We start from the raw sequence: 13,728 nt of genomic DNA, 5'->3' as shown, positions 1-13,728 counted from the left end.
AAGCGAGAATTACAGTTACAATATTTCTATTTACTTTATCCTTTATCATAACTAAGGAAAACTATAACTATAAATTTTTCAACTCTATCAGAGACTCCAGAAGGATAAAATATTATCTAAGTAAACAGAAAGTGCATTTTAAGCAACTTCCAAAACTCTAGAAATGACAGAGACATCTCACTGCCTGGACAGTTAGCCAAAGTTCTTCTGTACTGTTGGGACATCCATCTTTAGCCTATAGGCCCATAGTATCTGGCATACTTTTCCATGAAGCAGGACATTTCAAAGACAGTTTAGTCACTTTCTTTTGCATCATGAAGCTGGAACCCCAAAGGATCATCTCACCTTCAGGCAAGTTCAGCAGTCATTTCTCTGTGGGTACAGCATGTTCAGTTAAGCAGTCTAGGCAAGAGCAGTTTCTTGCCCAAATGGCTAACCAACTCCATAAGGAGCCTCTTCAATGCCCATGTTCCTCTTGAAGTAGCTTGGTGCTGCCAGGAGCAGATGTGTCTCACTGTCATGAAAAGTCTTAAGTTCTTAAACATTTTAAATGCCACATTCTGAAGGTCTCTGAAAGATTTGAAGAATACCTATCTAACTGAAATATACTTCTATACATCAGAAAATCTAACTAACATGACTCCATACTTGACTATTATAGAGGATTATCTATTAACCTATATTTCTTAATTATACATTCCATTTTTTAAATGAACTACACAATCATAATACCTTAATCAAGAGCAGAAATATACATATAACAAAACTGACCTTAAATTTGTATCAATAAACCAAGATCTATACCAAAGCAATTATTTAACCAATACAAGCAACACACAGGGGACTCCCACATCAGCTAAGTACAGCAGCAGGTCTTGCTCAGTCTTCCCCAGCTCTGAGCCATGTATTTTCAGTTTCTCTCCTGCTAGAAAATAAGCCCTGACCTTTGCTCTCCCTGTGCTCCAGTGTGAACTCTTCGGAAACAGCAGATCACAGTCAGTGACAGTGACTCTTGGGGTCAGAGGAAACGTGGGAGGAGGCATTTCCCCACCCACAACGTCCACCTCTGTGGGATAGCCCAATCTGAACACAGCTCACAAATGGGATTCTAGGATGCTTGAGCTTTAGCGTTTCACATAGCAAAATATGTTTTAAATTTCATGATGTTTATCTATATGGTGGGCCCGTGAGAAGGCTTTGCGGGTAAAGGTGCTTGCTGCTAAGCCTGAAGACCTGAGTTCAAACCCCAGAACTCACATGGTGGAGGAAGAGAATGGACTCCTATGAAAGTTGTCCTCTGACCCCTATACCTGCACATGATAAGCAAAACAAGCAAAGCATATGGCTGGGCCTGTCTGTAAGGGTTTTTCAGAGAGAATCAGATCCCAAGGGCTCTGGCCTGATGCATCACTGGTATCTCAATGGGCTCACGATATGATTGATGTCTAGAAGGCGGCCAAAGGCAGGGGGTGGGGCCCAGCTCGAGAAACATCACCAAGATGTATGTCAGCATACATCCTGTCTTTGCTCCTCCCTTTGTTTACTCTCTTTGTTTCTGGGACATCTTGAGTGAAATATTCTCTTCAACCATGCCCTCCCCACCATGAATCTCTAAAACCATGAACCAAAACAAACAATTCAAGGCTGGAATGTTGGCTCAGCAGAAAGGAGAATTTGCTGCTCTTTTAGAGAACCCAGATTCAAACCCCAGCACCTAGATCCACCACTGAGCCACATCCCCAGTGCCTCACTGGGGGATTCTAGGCAGAGGCTCTACCACTGAGCCACAGCCCAGCCCCTCACTGACAAGTTCTAGCAGGCACTGTAGGAGTCAGCTAACTTGTTCTTCCTTGAAGGTGTAAGTCACAAGCAATGGCACACCAGTTTGGAATTATGATTAATAGGGTGGTATTTATTTAAAGGGGAAAAACTTACAGATCACAGCCCTCTGCGCAACCAGGAAGGGAGTCTAGTCGCCTGCGGAGCAGGAAGTGAGAGAGAGAGGAGAGGGAAGTGGCCGCTTTTTTAAAGGGAGAGAGACCATGCCCCAATGGGCTGGTATCTCAGCAGCTATAGGCTGGAGGAGCGGGAGGACCTCCCGCAACACTTCCTATAGGCTATACTAACTCTTTCCAGCAGGGTAGCACCCCACCTGTTCGTCAGAGGCTGCCATCATAAAGTTTCCCTTTTTAGTTTGTGCCTACTTGCCAAAGAAGTCAAGAATTGTTTCTGGTTGGACATGATGGCATAGACCTTCAACCCCAGTACTCAGGAGGCAGAGGCAGGAAAATCTCTGTAAACCCAGGAGAGCTGGGACTAAGAATTCCTCCCTGTGGTTACTGGTTAGCTGTATTTCTATGTTGCTGGTTCAAATCTTTAGACCATTTTCTTCTAGGGGTGTTTGTCATTTTGTTTGTAGCAGCTCTTTGTGGTGGATTTGAATTTGAATTCTGTCACGAATGTTACACTCTTCTCAGGCTGGTCTTGTCAGGCAGAAATTCTCAGTGCTTTTAGGTGTCCTTTTTGTTGTTTTTTCTGTTTTTGTTTTTCAAGACAGTGTTTCTCTGGGACTGCCTTCATAAACCAGGCTGGCCTCGAACTAGATCTGCCTGCCTTTGCCTCCTGAGTGCAGGGATTAAAGGTGTGTGCCACCGCTACTTGACTGTTCTTTCTTCCTCCTTCTCTTTCTTTCTTTCTTTCTTTCTTTCTTTCTTTCTTTCTTTCCTTCCTTCTTTTTAATGACCTTCGGAATGACTTCTCCAGGATAAAAATCTTCATTTAAAAAAAAAAAAAGGACCAGGCACTTTATAAATAGGTGAGGGAAGGGACTCTCGTTAGATTCCTCCCACGGTCCCCCATAAAGCCTATCCTAAAGGCTCTTCCTGTCATCCCTCCCCCTCCCCTAGAAAGGAATGTTCTGTAGGCTGGAGAACAGTACTTTATATGAGGGTGGAGACAGATGGCAGGGGAAGGAGAGGTGGGAATGAAAGTTAGTGGAACACGAAAAATAAATTTTTTTTATAAGAGATGCTTTCCAAGTATCTAAGGAGTCTCAAGCTCTGGACTCTGGTGGAAAATGTCTGCACCAGCAGGGAACTCGATGGAGGAAGGAAGCTCAGGGCCAGAGAAGGCCACTGGGGTGGGTGATGGCATGCATTGGGGGGGATGGTCCTTGAAGGATCAGGCAAACTTCGGAACCTCAGTGAGACTGCCGGAAATGTGTGTTCCACATGCAGTAAATGGCCCGTGTCCCATCTGGAATTGTATCAGAAGCAACCTGAGAGGAAGGGAGCCCACCCACATTCCAATTTCAAATCCTGGGCTTGTTGCAGGATAGTGTGACCTCCTTTCTGCAGGTGACTTAAGCCCTTCAATCCCTCCAGTACAGTGGAGGATAGTGCCCTTGGCACTGGATGACAGACCTGCCTGCTAAGTGATTTAGGACTGAGACCTTCTCTCAAGTCATTTGCTGACTACTGATATAACAATGAAGTTTGTTTTGTTTTGTTTTTAAAAAAAGAGTCCTTTTCACACACTGATCTCACTCTTGGGGGCTGTGAGGAAACAGGGGAATCTGGGAGAAAGCTTAAGGCCTGGCACTTCAAGAATGGGAGGAAGTGTGTAAGGGCCAGGGAGGGGTTTTTGTGTTCTGGTGCTGGGTGGGACTGACTAGCCACTCTGGCATGCAATCAACAAATGTCTTGCCAAGTCGCAGAGGCAGCAGGATTCCAGCAAATTCACTATCATGTTTCTCCCAGCGATTCATTTTTTTTCTGTACTGAACTAACCTTTTATATCCTTTTAAGACAAAAATCTCAGAACTGAGACTGTTGGTACAGCACTTGCTTGGGAAAGCAGGCTTGGTAGCTTATGTCCACAATCCCAGCACTCAGAAGGTAGTCAGGAGGATCGGAAATCCAAGGCTCTCTGATGTGACCTAGGAAATTTAAGGCTAGCCCTACTTGAGACCCCCACATCTCAACTTAAAAAGGGGTGGGGAGAGGAGAGACAGTTCAGCAGTCCAGACAGTTTGCTGATCTTAGAAGACCAGACAGTTCTGGAGGCTTACCTGTGTCTCCCTCCTGGATACCTCAAGGCCCTCTCTGGCTTCCGTGAGCAACACACACAAACACTAAAAATGATAACTTAAAACAAACAAGTGGAGAAACGGTCCAGCAGTGAAGAGCACTGGCTACTCTTCCAGGGACATAGGTTCAATTTACAGCACCCACGTGATGTTGAAAACCATCTGTAACTCCAGTTCCAAGGTCCTCCCAAGTTCCAGGAGAACCAAAGTACTTGAGACACTAGCCACTGAGAAGTTCTGGCTGGATCGGCTCATCCTTTGTTGAGGACTGTGGACCCCCAAACCCTGAATTTCCTGTGGCCCCCTGCCTACTGGAGTAAACAACTTGTTTTCCTATGCTTGCAGCTGCTCTGAGCAAACAACTTGTTTTACAGCTGTTCTGAGCACGAGACCCTTGAGAGTTCCTGATGGTAGGGGAGTGGTTTCTGGTGGGCTTGCAGCTCAGAGTTAGGGCATGGCCATTAGTCAATGAGACCCTATATAAGCTGCCCTATAACACAATAAAGAGCATTCTTGGCGTTACCAAAATCTGTGTGTTTCAATCTCCATCCCTTTACCCGACTTGCCAACCACAGCACAGTGCGTAGTGTGTAGAGCAGGTGTTGCCCTACAACTCTTCACTCAAGAAACCATACTACAGCATGGAGCAGACCCCAGGACATCCAGGATACTGCATGGGGAGGTCGGGGGTGGGGGCAGGGGTCCCTAGCGACCTCTTTCTAGACTGGTCCAGAGAGCTGCTGGATTTGTTCATCTGCAGCTTGGATTGGAGGCCAAGGAATTTGGTTTGATTTTTTTTTTTTTTTTTTTTTTTTTTTTTTGGTTTTTCGAGACAGGGTTTCTCTGTGGCTTTGGAGCCTGTCCTGGAACTAGCTCTGTAGACCAGGTTGGTCTCAAACTCACAGAGATCCACCTGCCTCTGCCTCCCGAGTGCTGGGATTAAAGGCATGCGCCACCATCGTCCGGCTTGACTTGTTTGATCTTTTGATTTTTTCAAGACAGAGTTTCTCTATAGTTCTGAAGCCTGTCCTGGAACTAGCTTTTATAGACCAGGCTGGCCTCGAACTCACAGTAAGTGCCTGCCTCTGCACATTAAAGGCACGCACCACCACCGCCCGGCAACACTTGACATTTTCATACCAGTTCCTTTTACTGTAGAGCAGGAAACAGGTCATGCAAGAGTTCCTGGGAGTGAGGTGAAAACAATCAAAATACACTGTACAGGCCGGGCAGTTGTGGCGCATGCCTTTAATCCCAGCACTCGGGAGGCAGAGGCAGGCAGATCTCTGGGAGTTCGAGGCCAGCCTGGTCTACAATAGCTAGTTCCGGGACGGACACCAAAGCTACAGAGAAACCCTGTCTCGAAAAACCAAAAAAAAAAAAAAAAGCACTGTACACATGTATGAAAACCTCAATTAAAATTAAAATTGAACATATTGTTCAGCATTCAGGAGCGAGAGGCACAAGGATCAGGAGGTCAAGGCCATCCAAGGTTACAGTAAGACCCTGTCTAAAGAGAGGGATATGAAAGCTGGGGGACCAGAAGTTCAAGGGCACCAGAAGTTCAAGGGCACCCTCAAGTTGTGGGTTAGCCTGGGCTATATGAGTCCCCGTCTTAAAAACAAAAACTTAACAAATCAGAATCTCAAGCTTGTTTACTGCATTCTTTTAAAATGAAGGCTTTCCAGTGTACCTGGGTTCAGTTCCCAGGACCCACATAATGGCTCACAACCATCTATAATTCCAGTTACATGGGATCCACTACCATCGTCTGGCCCCTGTGAACATCATATACAAGATACACAGACATACATGCAGGCAAAACACTTAATACACACAAATCTTTAAAAATAAAAGCTTTAGGGCCAGCTGTGGTGACACACACCTTTGATTCCAGCAGAGGCAGGCAGATATCCAAATTTGAGGTCAGCCTGGTCTACACAATGAGATGTCAAAACAAAAACAAAGTAAAAATGGACTTGTGTGTGTGTGTGTGTATGTATGTGCACTAACCACACACCTATGTAAAGAGGCCATTTGGATCCTCTGAACTTGACTACAGGTGGTTATAGGGACCTGATGTGGGTACTGGGAACTGAACCCATATCCTTGCAAGAACAGAAAGCTCTCAGCTACTAAACCACATCTCCAGCTCTATTTTTCCCCTATAAGGATGTAAACTTGGTTGCTTGCCAAAGGCGCTTATAAACAGGAAGTGAAGAGGGACCTCCTGTATGGTCCCCTAAGAAGCTTGGATTTTTCTGGGACTTGCTGGGAAGGACTAAGTCTAAACATGAGGGGAGGAAGGCAAGAATTCTCACGGTATTGAAGAGTCATATAGCTTCCCTTTCGCAGGGGCCTTACAGACTCCACTGTATTAAGTGTTTGACATTTGGACACATGATCTGCTGGTTTACAGATGTTACGACCATTATTCTCACCTGTTATTTACACCGGCAAGGCATGATGGTGCTTGCCTGCTATCCCAGAACTGGAGGAGGAAGCAGATCAGTCCTGAGTGCCCCTCACTACATAGTGTAAAGCTATGTAAAACCCCATTTAAAAACAAACAAAATTACAAAAATAATAACAGAAGTTGTAAGAAGATAAACAAAAGGCCAAGGGTGATAAATGCCACAAGGAAAGGGCCTAGAGTACTAGAAAGTACTATAATTTACAGCAGGATGCTAAGGGAGATTGCAGTGAGACCTAAATCTTGAGCAAACATCTAAGGGAACTGAACCGGAAACCCTGTAATTGATTAATCACACGAAGAGCTTCCCTGGAGGTGGATATGAAGATACAGCTCAGGGATAATGGAGGTGTGGCTCTGTGGTAGAACCCCTGCTAGAATCCCCCAGTGAGGGCTGGGGTGTGGCTCAGTGGTAGAGCCCCTGCCTAGAATCCCCCAGTGAGGGGCTGGGGTGTGGCTCAGTGGTAGAGCCCCTGCCTAGAATCCCCCAGTGAGGGGCTGGGGTGTGGCTCAGTGGTAGAGCCCCTGCCTAGAATCCCCCAGTGAGGGGCTGGGGTGTGGCTCAGTGGTAGAGCCCCTGCCTAGAATCCCCCAGTGAGGGGCTGGGGTGTGGCTCAGTGGTAGAGCCCCTGCCTAGAATCCCCCAGTGAGGGACTGGGGTGTGGCTCAGTGGTAGACCACCAACAGAGCTGTGGTCTGCATACATTCAGCACTGGTGGCAGGCTCTGCTGGAGAGGGGTTGTACCAAGGACTGGAACACAGAGGAGGGACAGACATGGGGTGAATGTTTAGAGAAGACAATGCTTGTAAGAAGAAAGTAACACGATGCCTGGGCTGGTCACAGCACTTTATTGAGGGGCGGGGCTCCAATATCTGCTCAGCTACAACCTGAGGAAAGAAGGCAAAATTGAGGTGAGTGAGTGCAGGAGCATGCCTCAATGCCTCTTCTGGTTTGGGGCTTCTGTACCCTTGGGCACCGCACCCTCTCCACCCCTACTCTAGATTCCTGGACCCCCACCGGTTGACCAGTCACAGGGTTTGAGAAGGGCCCCAGAACTGGCAGCTTTCAGAGGGAAGGAAGACTACTGTGGGGCAAGCAAGTCAAAGGCACAGGATGCCGGTAAGCCTCACATAGGAGAACCTCACTTACTGTATCTCGCGGAAGGCCCTCTTCTCCACCAGCTTCACTTTGTATTTGCGCTTGAACCTGGAAAAGGGGCAAGCATGGTGAGCATCCCTTATATCATCGCATGGGGAGGAAGGGTCACGTCAGTCCCCTCCCATCCTTCCCATTACAGCAGGTCTTACTTGGCTCGTTCCCGGGGCTCGATCATATTTCTTTTCTGGAAGCTCTTGAACCTGTCTCGGAGAATGTTACCTTCTGGCTGTGGGACAGAGGGCAGAAAGACTTTATAGCAGGGCCTGGGAAAAAGAAGGCAGGTCATAGACAGCGCTGGGATCCAGGGGGAGCTCAGTGTTGTAGTGGCGTCAATGTGTGCTATTCTGTCTAGGCTCAGAGGACAAAAATGCAAAACTAGGGCTGCAAAACTGGAGCCTCAGTGCCAGGCCAGGCTCCGGGGCACAGCTTGAGGGGACTCACTAGGACTGATATGACCAGCTAGGACAAAAGGCCTTCTGAGGGTCAGAGGCTCACACCAGAACATCCACCCCAACCCTACCCCCGACCCTGTGCCCTCAGACCCCAGGCAATGGCTCAACTGGCCCAGCCCAGGGCAGCCATGGTGTCGCCCACAGCCCCAGAGGGCACGGGGAGCAAGGATGGTTGTCATCACTGGGCACAGGGTCTCCACAGCACCCTGCCACCCTCATGGAAAGTACCTTCAGCGTCCTGAGTGAGCCAGACAACTCGGAGCTGAGCTGCACATCAATGTCAGGGTCCTGGTACCTGCAACAGGGTTGAGGACACTCAGGGGTTTGGCTCTGATAGGGCTAGGGAAGTACAATGTAGCCTGGAGGCCTCCATTTCCCAGCACGCTAGCCCGGGCCTCACTTGAGCCGCCCCAGCCTGCGGGGCTTGTTAGCCTCTGCCAGTCGCCGCATGCGCCGCTGCTCCTTCCGCCGTGCCAGCTCTGCCAGTCTCCGGGCCACCTGGGCCTTGATCCCACGCAGTCTGAAAAGCTCCTGATGCTGAAGCCGGGCTGCCCGCAGTGCAGCCTGCTGTACCCTCTGGGAACAGAGATTAAGAGCTCACTCAGCCTAGTGCCTTCCCCATCCAAGACCCCTTTCAATGGTCCTGGAATCAGGTCATGCAACAGCTGATTGTCTTATTAACACCTCTGTCTGGAAGGTGGTGCCAAGAGCCCTGTGCTGAATGAGAAGGTCCATGGCCAACATGAGCCCACAAGGTGGGGTGCTCACCAGCTTGCGAGCGGCCTTCTCCCGCCGCCGTTGCTGCTCTGTCTTCTTCTCCATCCTCTTCTCAGCACCAGCAGGGCCAGGGGGGGAGGTCTCATCGGTCCCATCATCTGTCTCTGCCCGCTCAGCGCAGCCTGGCTCATCCTCGCCATCAGACTCCTCCAGCAGTCCCTCACACATCTCCCGAAACACAGACTCCTAGGGAGCACAGTGATCAGCAAGTGGGGGTGGGTGGGGCGCAGTAGGGGAGTTACAGGTGGCAACAAACGGTGGATGGGGCTCACCTGGGTGGCAGCTTGCTCTGTGGTGGGCAGGGCCAGCTGTCGCTCCAGCTTTTCTGCTTCTTTCTCACGCTGCAGCTCCACCTCGTGGGCCTCTCGAAGCAGGGCCTGGGCAGGGGTGAGAGTTCAAGGAAAATCTAAGTGTCAGGACTGCCCTTCTGACCCCACCCAGCAGGCACAGCAGAGCCACTCTCCCCCTCACACCATGCTGGGCTCTGGTTAGATGGTCTATTCCCTGAACAGGCAAGTTCCAGGGATGGAAGGGAAGAGGGGCCAGAGCTAAGGGGAGAAGGAGCTGTGGGGCAGGGCTGAGGAGAACAAGGACTCCAAACACTGACACCTGCACGTAGTTAGGCCAGACACCCACTCCACACACACCTGGTGATCTTCAAAGGTTGGGTTGTAGGAGGCTCCGGCAGGAATCACCTCTACTGCAGGCACCTGGGAGGGTTTGACATGGAGGCGTGGTGGTCGCTGGAGAAAGAGAAGACCAGGGAGGCAGGATGAACCGTCAGGCCACCCCTAAAATGCCTACACTGAATCTCCAAGACCAGTGTGACAATATCAGGTGGGGCCTGATGAGGTAGGCCTCAAGAATTTTTGTTTTGAGACAGGGTTTCTCTGTGTAACAGTCCTGGCTGTCCTAGAACTCACTTTGTAGACCAGGCTGGCCTCGAACTCACTGAGATCTGCCTGCCTCTGCCTCCCAAGTGTGGGAGTTAAAGGCGTGTGGCACCATCACCCAGTGAGGACTGACGTATTATTAAAGGCTTCACCCTGCACCCTTTTCTGTGCCCAGCCTTGCACCATATAAGGACACAAACCAGGCCCACTCCCCTCCCAGATTTCTGGCTGGGGTACGGGAGGAAGAGCTCCATCTGCCTATCTCAGAGTTCCACTGTGGAGATATAAAGGATCAGGAGATGGAGCTCTCCCACATGGGATGCCCTAGTGGAGGCTACAGGCTGACCAGCCAGCTACAGGACCTCACACCCTACACAAGGGACACCTGCCCTTGGGGTGAGCAAGCTCCCCAGACAGGGCTTTGCAGGCCTCTCCTATGACAAGTCACAAGACCATTGAGGGAGAGGGGGCATTTGCAAACACACATAAAACGATCTGGATGGTCTACAAGCTAGCTTACAAGCACACTGCCGTCTTTGGCTGTGCTGTGGGCCTTCAGCTGTCACAGCAAGGTATGGGTGACAATTCTAATTCCACAGGGTCCAAAAGTACTCAGAGGACACGAGAACAGAAAATCCAGGGCCACCCAAGATCTTCCAATGGAAATCTCAGGTAACCAGAGTGCCCTCTACATCAAACGTTTTTGCCCACTGCAACTTGTCTCTTCCTTGGTATAGGACCTATACTGAATGGTCCCCTAGTAGCCCAATCTCTCCCTCACCAGACCCTGTGAGTTCTACAGCTACTGCCTTAGGACACTGCCCCCCATGCACACATGCTGGCTCAGGGCCCACTGCACACTCTTGGTTGCAGGGGTCTCTGGCCCTGCTCTGCCAATGGCTGGCTTGCTCCTCTGGTCTCTAGCCCCAGGGGCTTTTCTCCAGCAATGGCTCCTGGCCTTCCTGAAGCCTGTCCCCAACCTATATTTCCTGGAAATATACAACACATGGACATAAAGGATGAGGTTTCCTCCAGTCCCTCAGGGAGCTATGTAAGTACCACCCCAATACTGCTGAGACAACACAGCAACTGGCTCCAGAGCTCAAGAGACGGCCACAAAGCAACCTCCAACCCACAATGCCAGCAGTTTTCAGGCATTGCTTCTTTAACCTGCACCTCCCCAGCTGTCCTAAGCAGGCTGTCACCCACACTCTACAGTTAGAGGAAGGAACGGAGGCTCAAGTGAGGCTACCTTCCCGAGGTGAGACACCATGGGAGCTACAACAGAGACAAAGGTCACTAGGATGACAGGCTCGGAGGTGGGGATGGAGATCACCCAGTAGCTACCCTCCCTAACCCACTGCCTGCCTGTGCAAACTTACCCTCACGCCTTTCTTCTTGGTCTGCTCCAGAAAAAATTCATCTTGACCAACCAATGGCTTGTCCAGAGGGTCTGCGGAGAGAGAGCAACTAAAGCGGGCTTTCTCCAGGGACCCTTCCCATCCCCTGCACTGCGAAAAATCACACTGAAATCCAGGCCAGGGAAGATGCTCAGACCCCCGTGGCCTCAAACCACATCTAGGTGGGATTTGGGAAGTGGGGGAAGATAGAAGGCTGAGGTGGAAGCCCCCACAAGCAGAAAAAGGTGGCATTGAGGACCTCAAACCCCTGTTGGAAGACTGTCACACCAACACATGTAGTGTATGCCCTTGGCTGCTATACTCTTGAACAGTATACAATATGTATACAGTGTACAAATCAGAGCAGAATCACTCACTGTTTGGGTTCCAGAGGTCATAGAAGGGCCGCTCAACGATGTCTTGTGGCCCGGGTTTGACCTTTGGTGCAGGAGGGCTGAGGAGCCGGGCCTGGGCCTTGCGCACTTCCCTGGGCAGCTCTCCCTGCTTTGCCAGCTTCTCCCATAGCTCCTTCTTCCGCCTGAGCTTCTTGGCATTGGGGACCTGGTGTGCGAGGATGCTGGGTAAGGGGAGAGTGGTATCTGATAAGGTGACAGCTGAGCAGTGGCCAGCCCCTTCCAACTAGGCTCTTCCTGCCTCAGCAGCCTTTCTCTTGTCTACCTCAGAGTTGTCTCCTTGTGAAATGGCTCAACGCACACCTCATGCCCACTACTTCAGGTGGATCTGAGCATTCAGAATATCACATCTCCCACACTCCACCTCAGGGCAGCCTGGCCTGCTAGCCTATTCTCTTCTATGACAGACACTAAGCCTGTATCTCCTGTGCCCTGGAGCCTCTCTACCCAACAGCCCCTAGCTGGTCCAAGCTACCCTGTTGCCTTGGTACTAGGGCTAAATCCTCTAAGACACTCTCCACCGACCCAGTGGCCTCCCAACTGCCACCATCACCCCACCTTCCTAAACAGAGTCTTTAGGGCCCAGAGCCAGAGGGACTCACTCTTTGGGAGCGGGGATCTTAGACTGATTCTCAAGGGTAAGGTCAACCCGTAAGGGTTTCTGGAGACGTTGTGACTTCTTCTGGACCCAGGTCTTCTTCTTGCTCTGTTCTGCAGCAGAGAACAGTCCTCACCTTAGGCATCCCCATCTTCATAAACCAATCCTTGACTTCAGGTCAACTGGGGCTGCAGCCCAGACTATCCAGCACATAACCTAATTCCCAGACTGTTCTTGTTCACCTACAGGGAAGATCCCAGAAGCCCAGATCTGACCCACCCAGGGCCAAGATCAGCAAGAGGCAGGCCTTGTGATGGGGACTAAGTCCCCACAGACCCATCTGGAGGGACTCAGAGACACAGCAGGGAAAGGAGCTCAGAACTAACAGAGAAGAGGGCAGGCATCCAGGGACACTGAGACTAAAGGAGGACCTGCTGTGGCCATCTCTCAGCACTCTTGCTTTCTACTTCCAAAGGCCATCGGGAAAGGAAGAATTCTACTGCTAGCCTTTAATCCTTTCAATCCCAGCACTCAGGAGGCAGAGGCAGAAGCACACTAAGGAGACCACGTATGGTGGTATATACCTGAAATACTAAACTCTGGGGGCTGAGGCAGGAGGATTGAGTCTTTGGCCAGCCTGAGCTAAACAGAGAGAACCTAACTGCACAAATTACCAGGGGATGGGATGTAGCAGTGGCAGAGCGCCTGAGGAGCACACGGTCCTGGGGTCCGTCACAGCACTGCCAATAGTAACAGTAACAGCACCAGCAAGACGGCATGAAAAACTGAGTGCCGGACTGGAAGGCGGCTCAGTGAAAGGTTCTTGCCACCAAGCCTGGCAACCTGGCTTCAATCCCTGGAACCAGGGTAGAAGGAGAGCTGACTCCTACATGCTGTCTTCTGACAATATGTGTGCTATGGCACGTGCACGAAAACACAGAATAAATGTAAAAACAAAAACTTTCTTTAGGGATAAAACTCTGTAGCTTCAGCCAGGTGGTAGTGGCTCACACCTTTAAACCCAGCACTTGGAAGTCAGGAACAGGCAGTTCTCTGTCAGTTCAAAGCCAAGTTGGTCACAAACAGAGTTCTAGGACAATCAGAGCTGTTACACAGAGAAATCCTATCTCAAAAACAAAATAAAATAAATTTAAAAAAAATATTTGTATACATAAATTAAAAGAAAACAACTTTGTAGCTTGGCCCATTGACTCCTACCTGTAATTCAAGTACTTGGGAGACTGAGAAGAGGATGTGAATTCTAGGGCAGCTTACGCTACACAGTGACCCTTTAGCTAATTTGGGTACAGAGTGAGACCTTGTTTCAAAAACAAAAACAAAACCTAGAAATCACTTAGTTAAGCATAAATAAGCCAGATTCAGAAAGATAAACACCATGTTTTCCCTTATATGTAGAACCTAGGTTTATTTATTTATTTGTTTTATTTATATATATATTTTTTTGATTTTTCGAGA

At 49.5% G+C, this 13,728-nt stretch overlaps 1 protein-coding gene, 1 non-coding gene and 1 pseudogene across 4 annotated transcripts in view; all 3 read right to left on the bottom strand.

The window, feature by feature from the left end:
• Positions 1 to 2,241, bottom strand: part of LOC101983557 — a 6,572-nt pseudogene extending 4,331 nt beyond the window's left edge.
• Positions 2,242 to 7,394: 5,153 nt separating this feature from the next.
• Nop53 (NOP53 ribosome biogenesis factor) overlaps positions 7,395 to 13,728 on the bottom strand; it is an 8,589-nt gene continuing 2,255 nt past the window's right edge. The window contains exons 3-13 of one of the 3 annotated variants that reach the window (XM_005361072.2): positions 12,257 to 12,365; positions 11,619 to 11,818; positions 11,224 to 11,294; positions 9,596 to 9,691; positions 9,221 to 9,325; positions 8,940 to 9,134; positions 8,572 to 8,747; positions 8,400 to 8,466; positions 7,869 to 7,945; positions 7,711 to 7,767; positions 7,395 to 7,448 (exon numbers count right to left, since the gene is read on the bottom strand). In XM_005361072.2, coding sequence (XP_005361129.1) covers positions 7,442 to 7,448; positions 7,711 to 7,767; positions 7,869 to 7,945; positions 8,400 to 8,466; positions 8,572 to 8,747; positions 8,940 to 9,134; positions 9,221 to 9,325; positions 9,596 to 9,691; positions 11,224 to 11,294; positions 11,619 to 11,818; positions 12,257 to 12,365 — 1,160 coding nt within the window. In that variant the 3' untranslated portion in view covers positions 7,395 to 7,441. Of the gene's footprint in view, positions 7,449 to 7,706; positions 7,768 to 7,868; positions 7,983 to 8,399; positions 8,467 to 8,571; positions 8,748 to 8,939; positions 9,135 to 9,220; positions 9,326 to 9,595; positions 9,692 to 11,223; positions 11,295 to 11,618; positions 11,819 to 12,256; positions 12,366 to 13,728 lie in introns of those variants that run through there. The other 2 variants (XM_026786499.1, XM_013351462.2) reach the window with 2 other exon arrangements.
• On the bottom strand, positions 8,251 to 8,359 carry LOC113457676. Its single transcript, XR_003378188.1, has one exon. It is a non-coding gene; the product is annotated as a small nucleolar RNA SNORD23 (small nucleolar RNA).

Source organism: Microtus ochrogaster, linkage group LG4 (assembly GCF_000317375.1).
Source record: "Microtus ochrogaster isolate Prairie Vole_2 linkage group LG4, MicOch1.0, whole genome shotgun sequence".
NCBI lineage: Eukaryota > Metazoa > Chordata > Mammalia > Rodentia > Cricetidae > Microtus > Microtus ochrogaster.
This window is presented reverse-complemented; position numbering and strand designations above follow the sequence as displayed.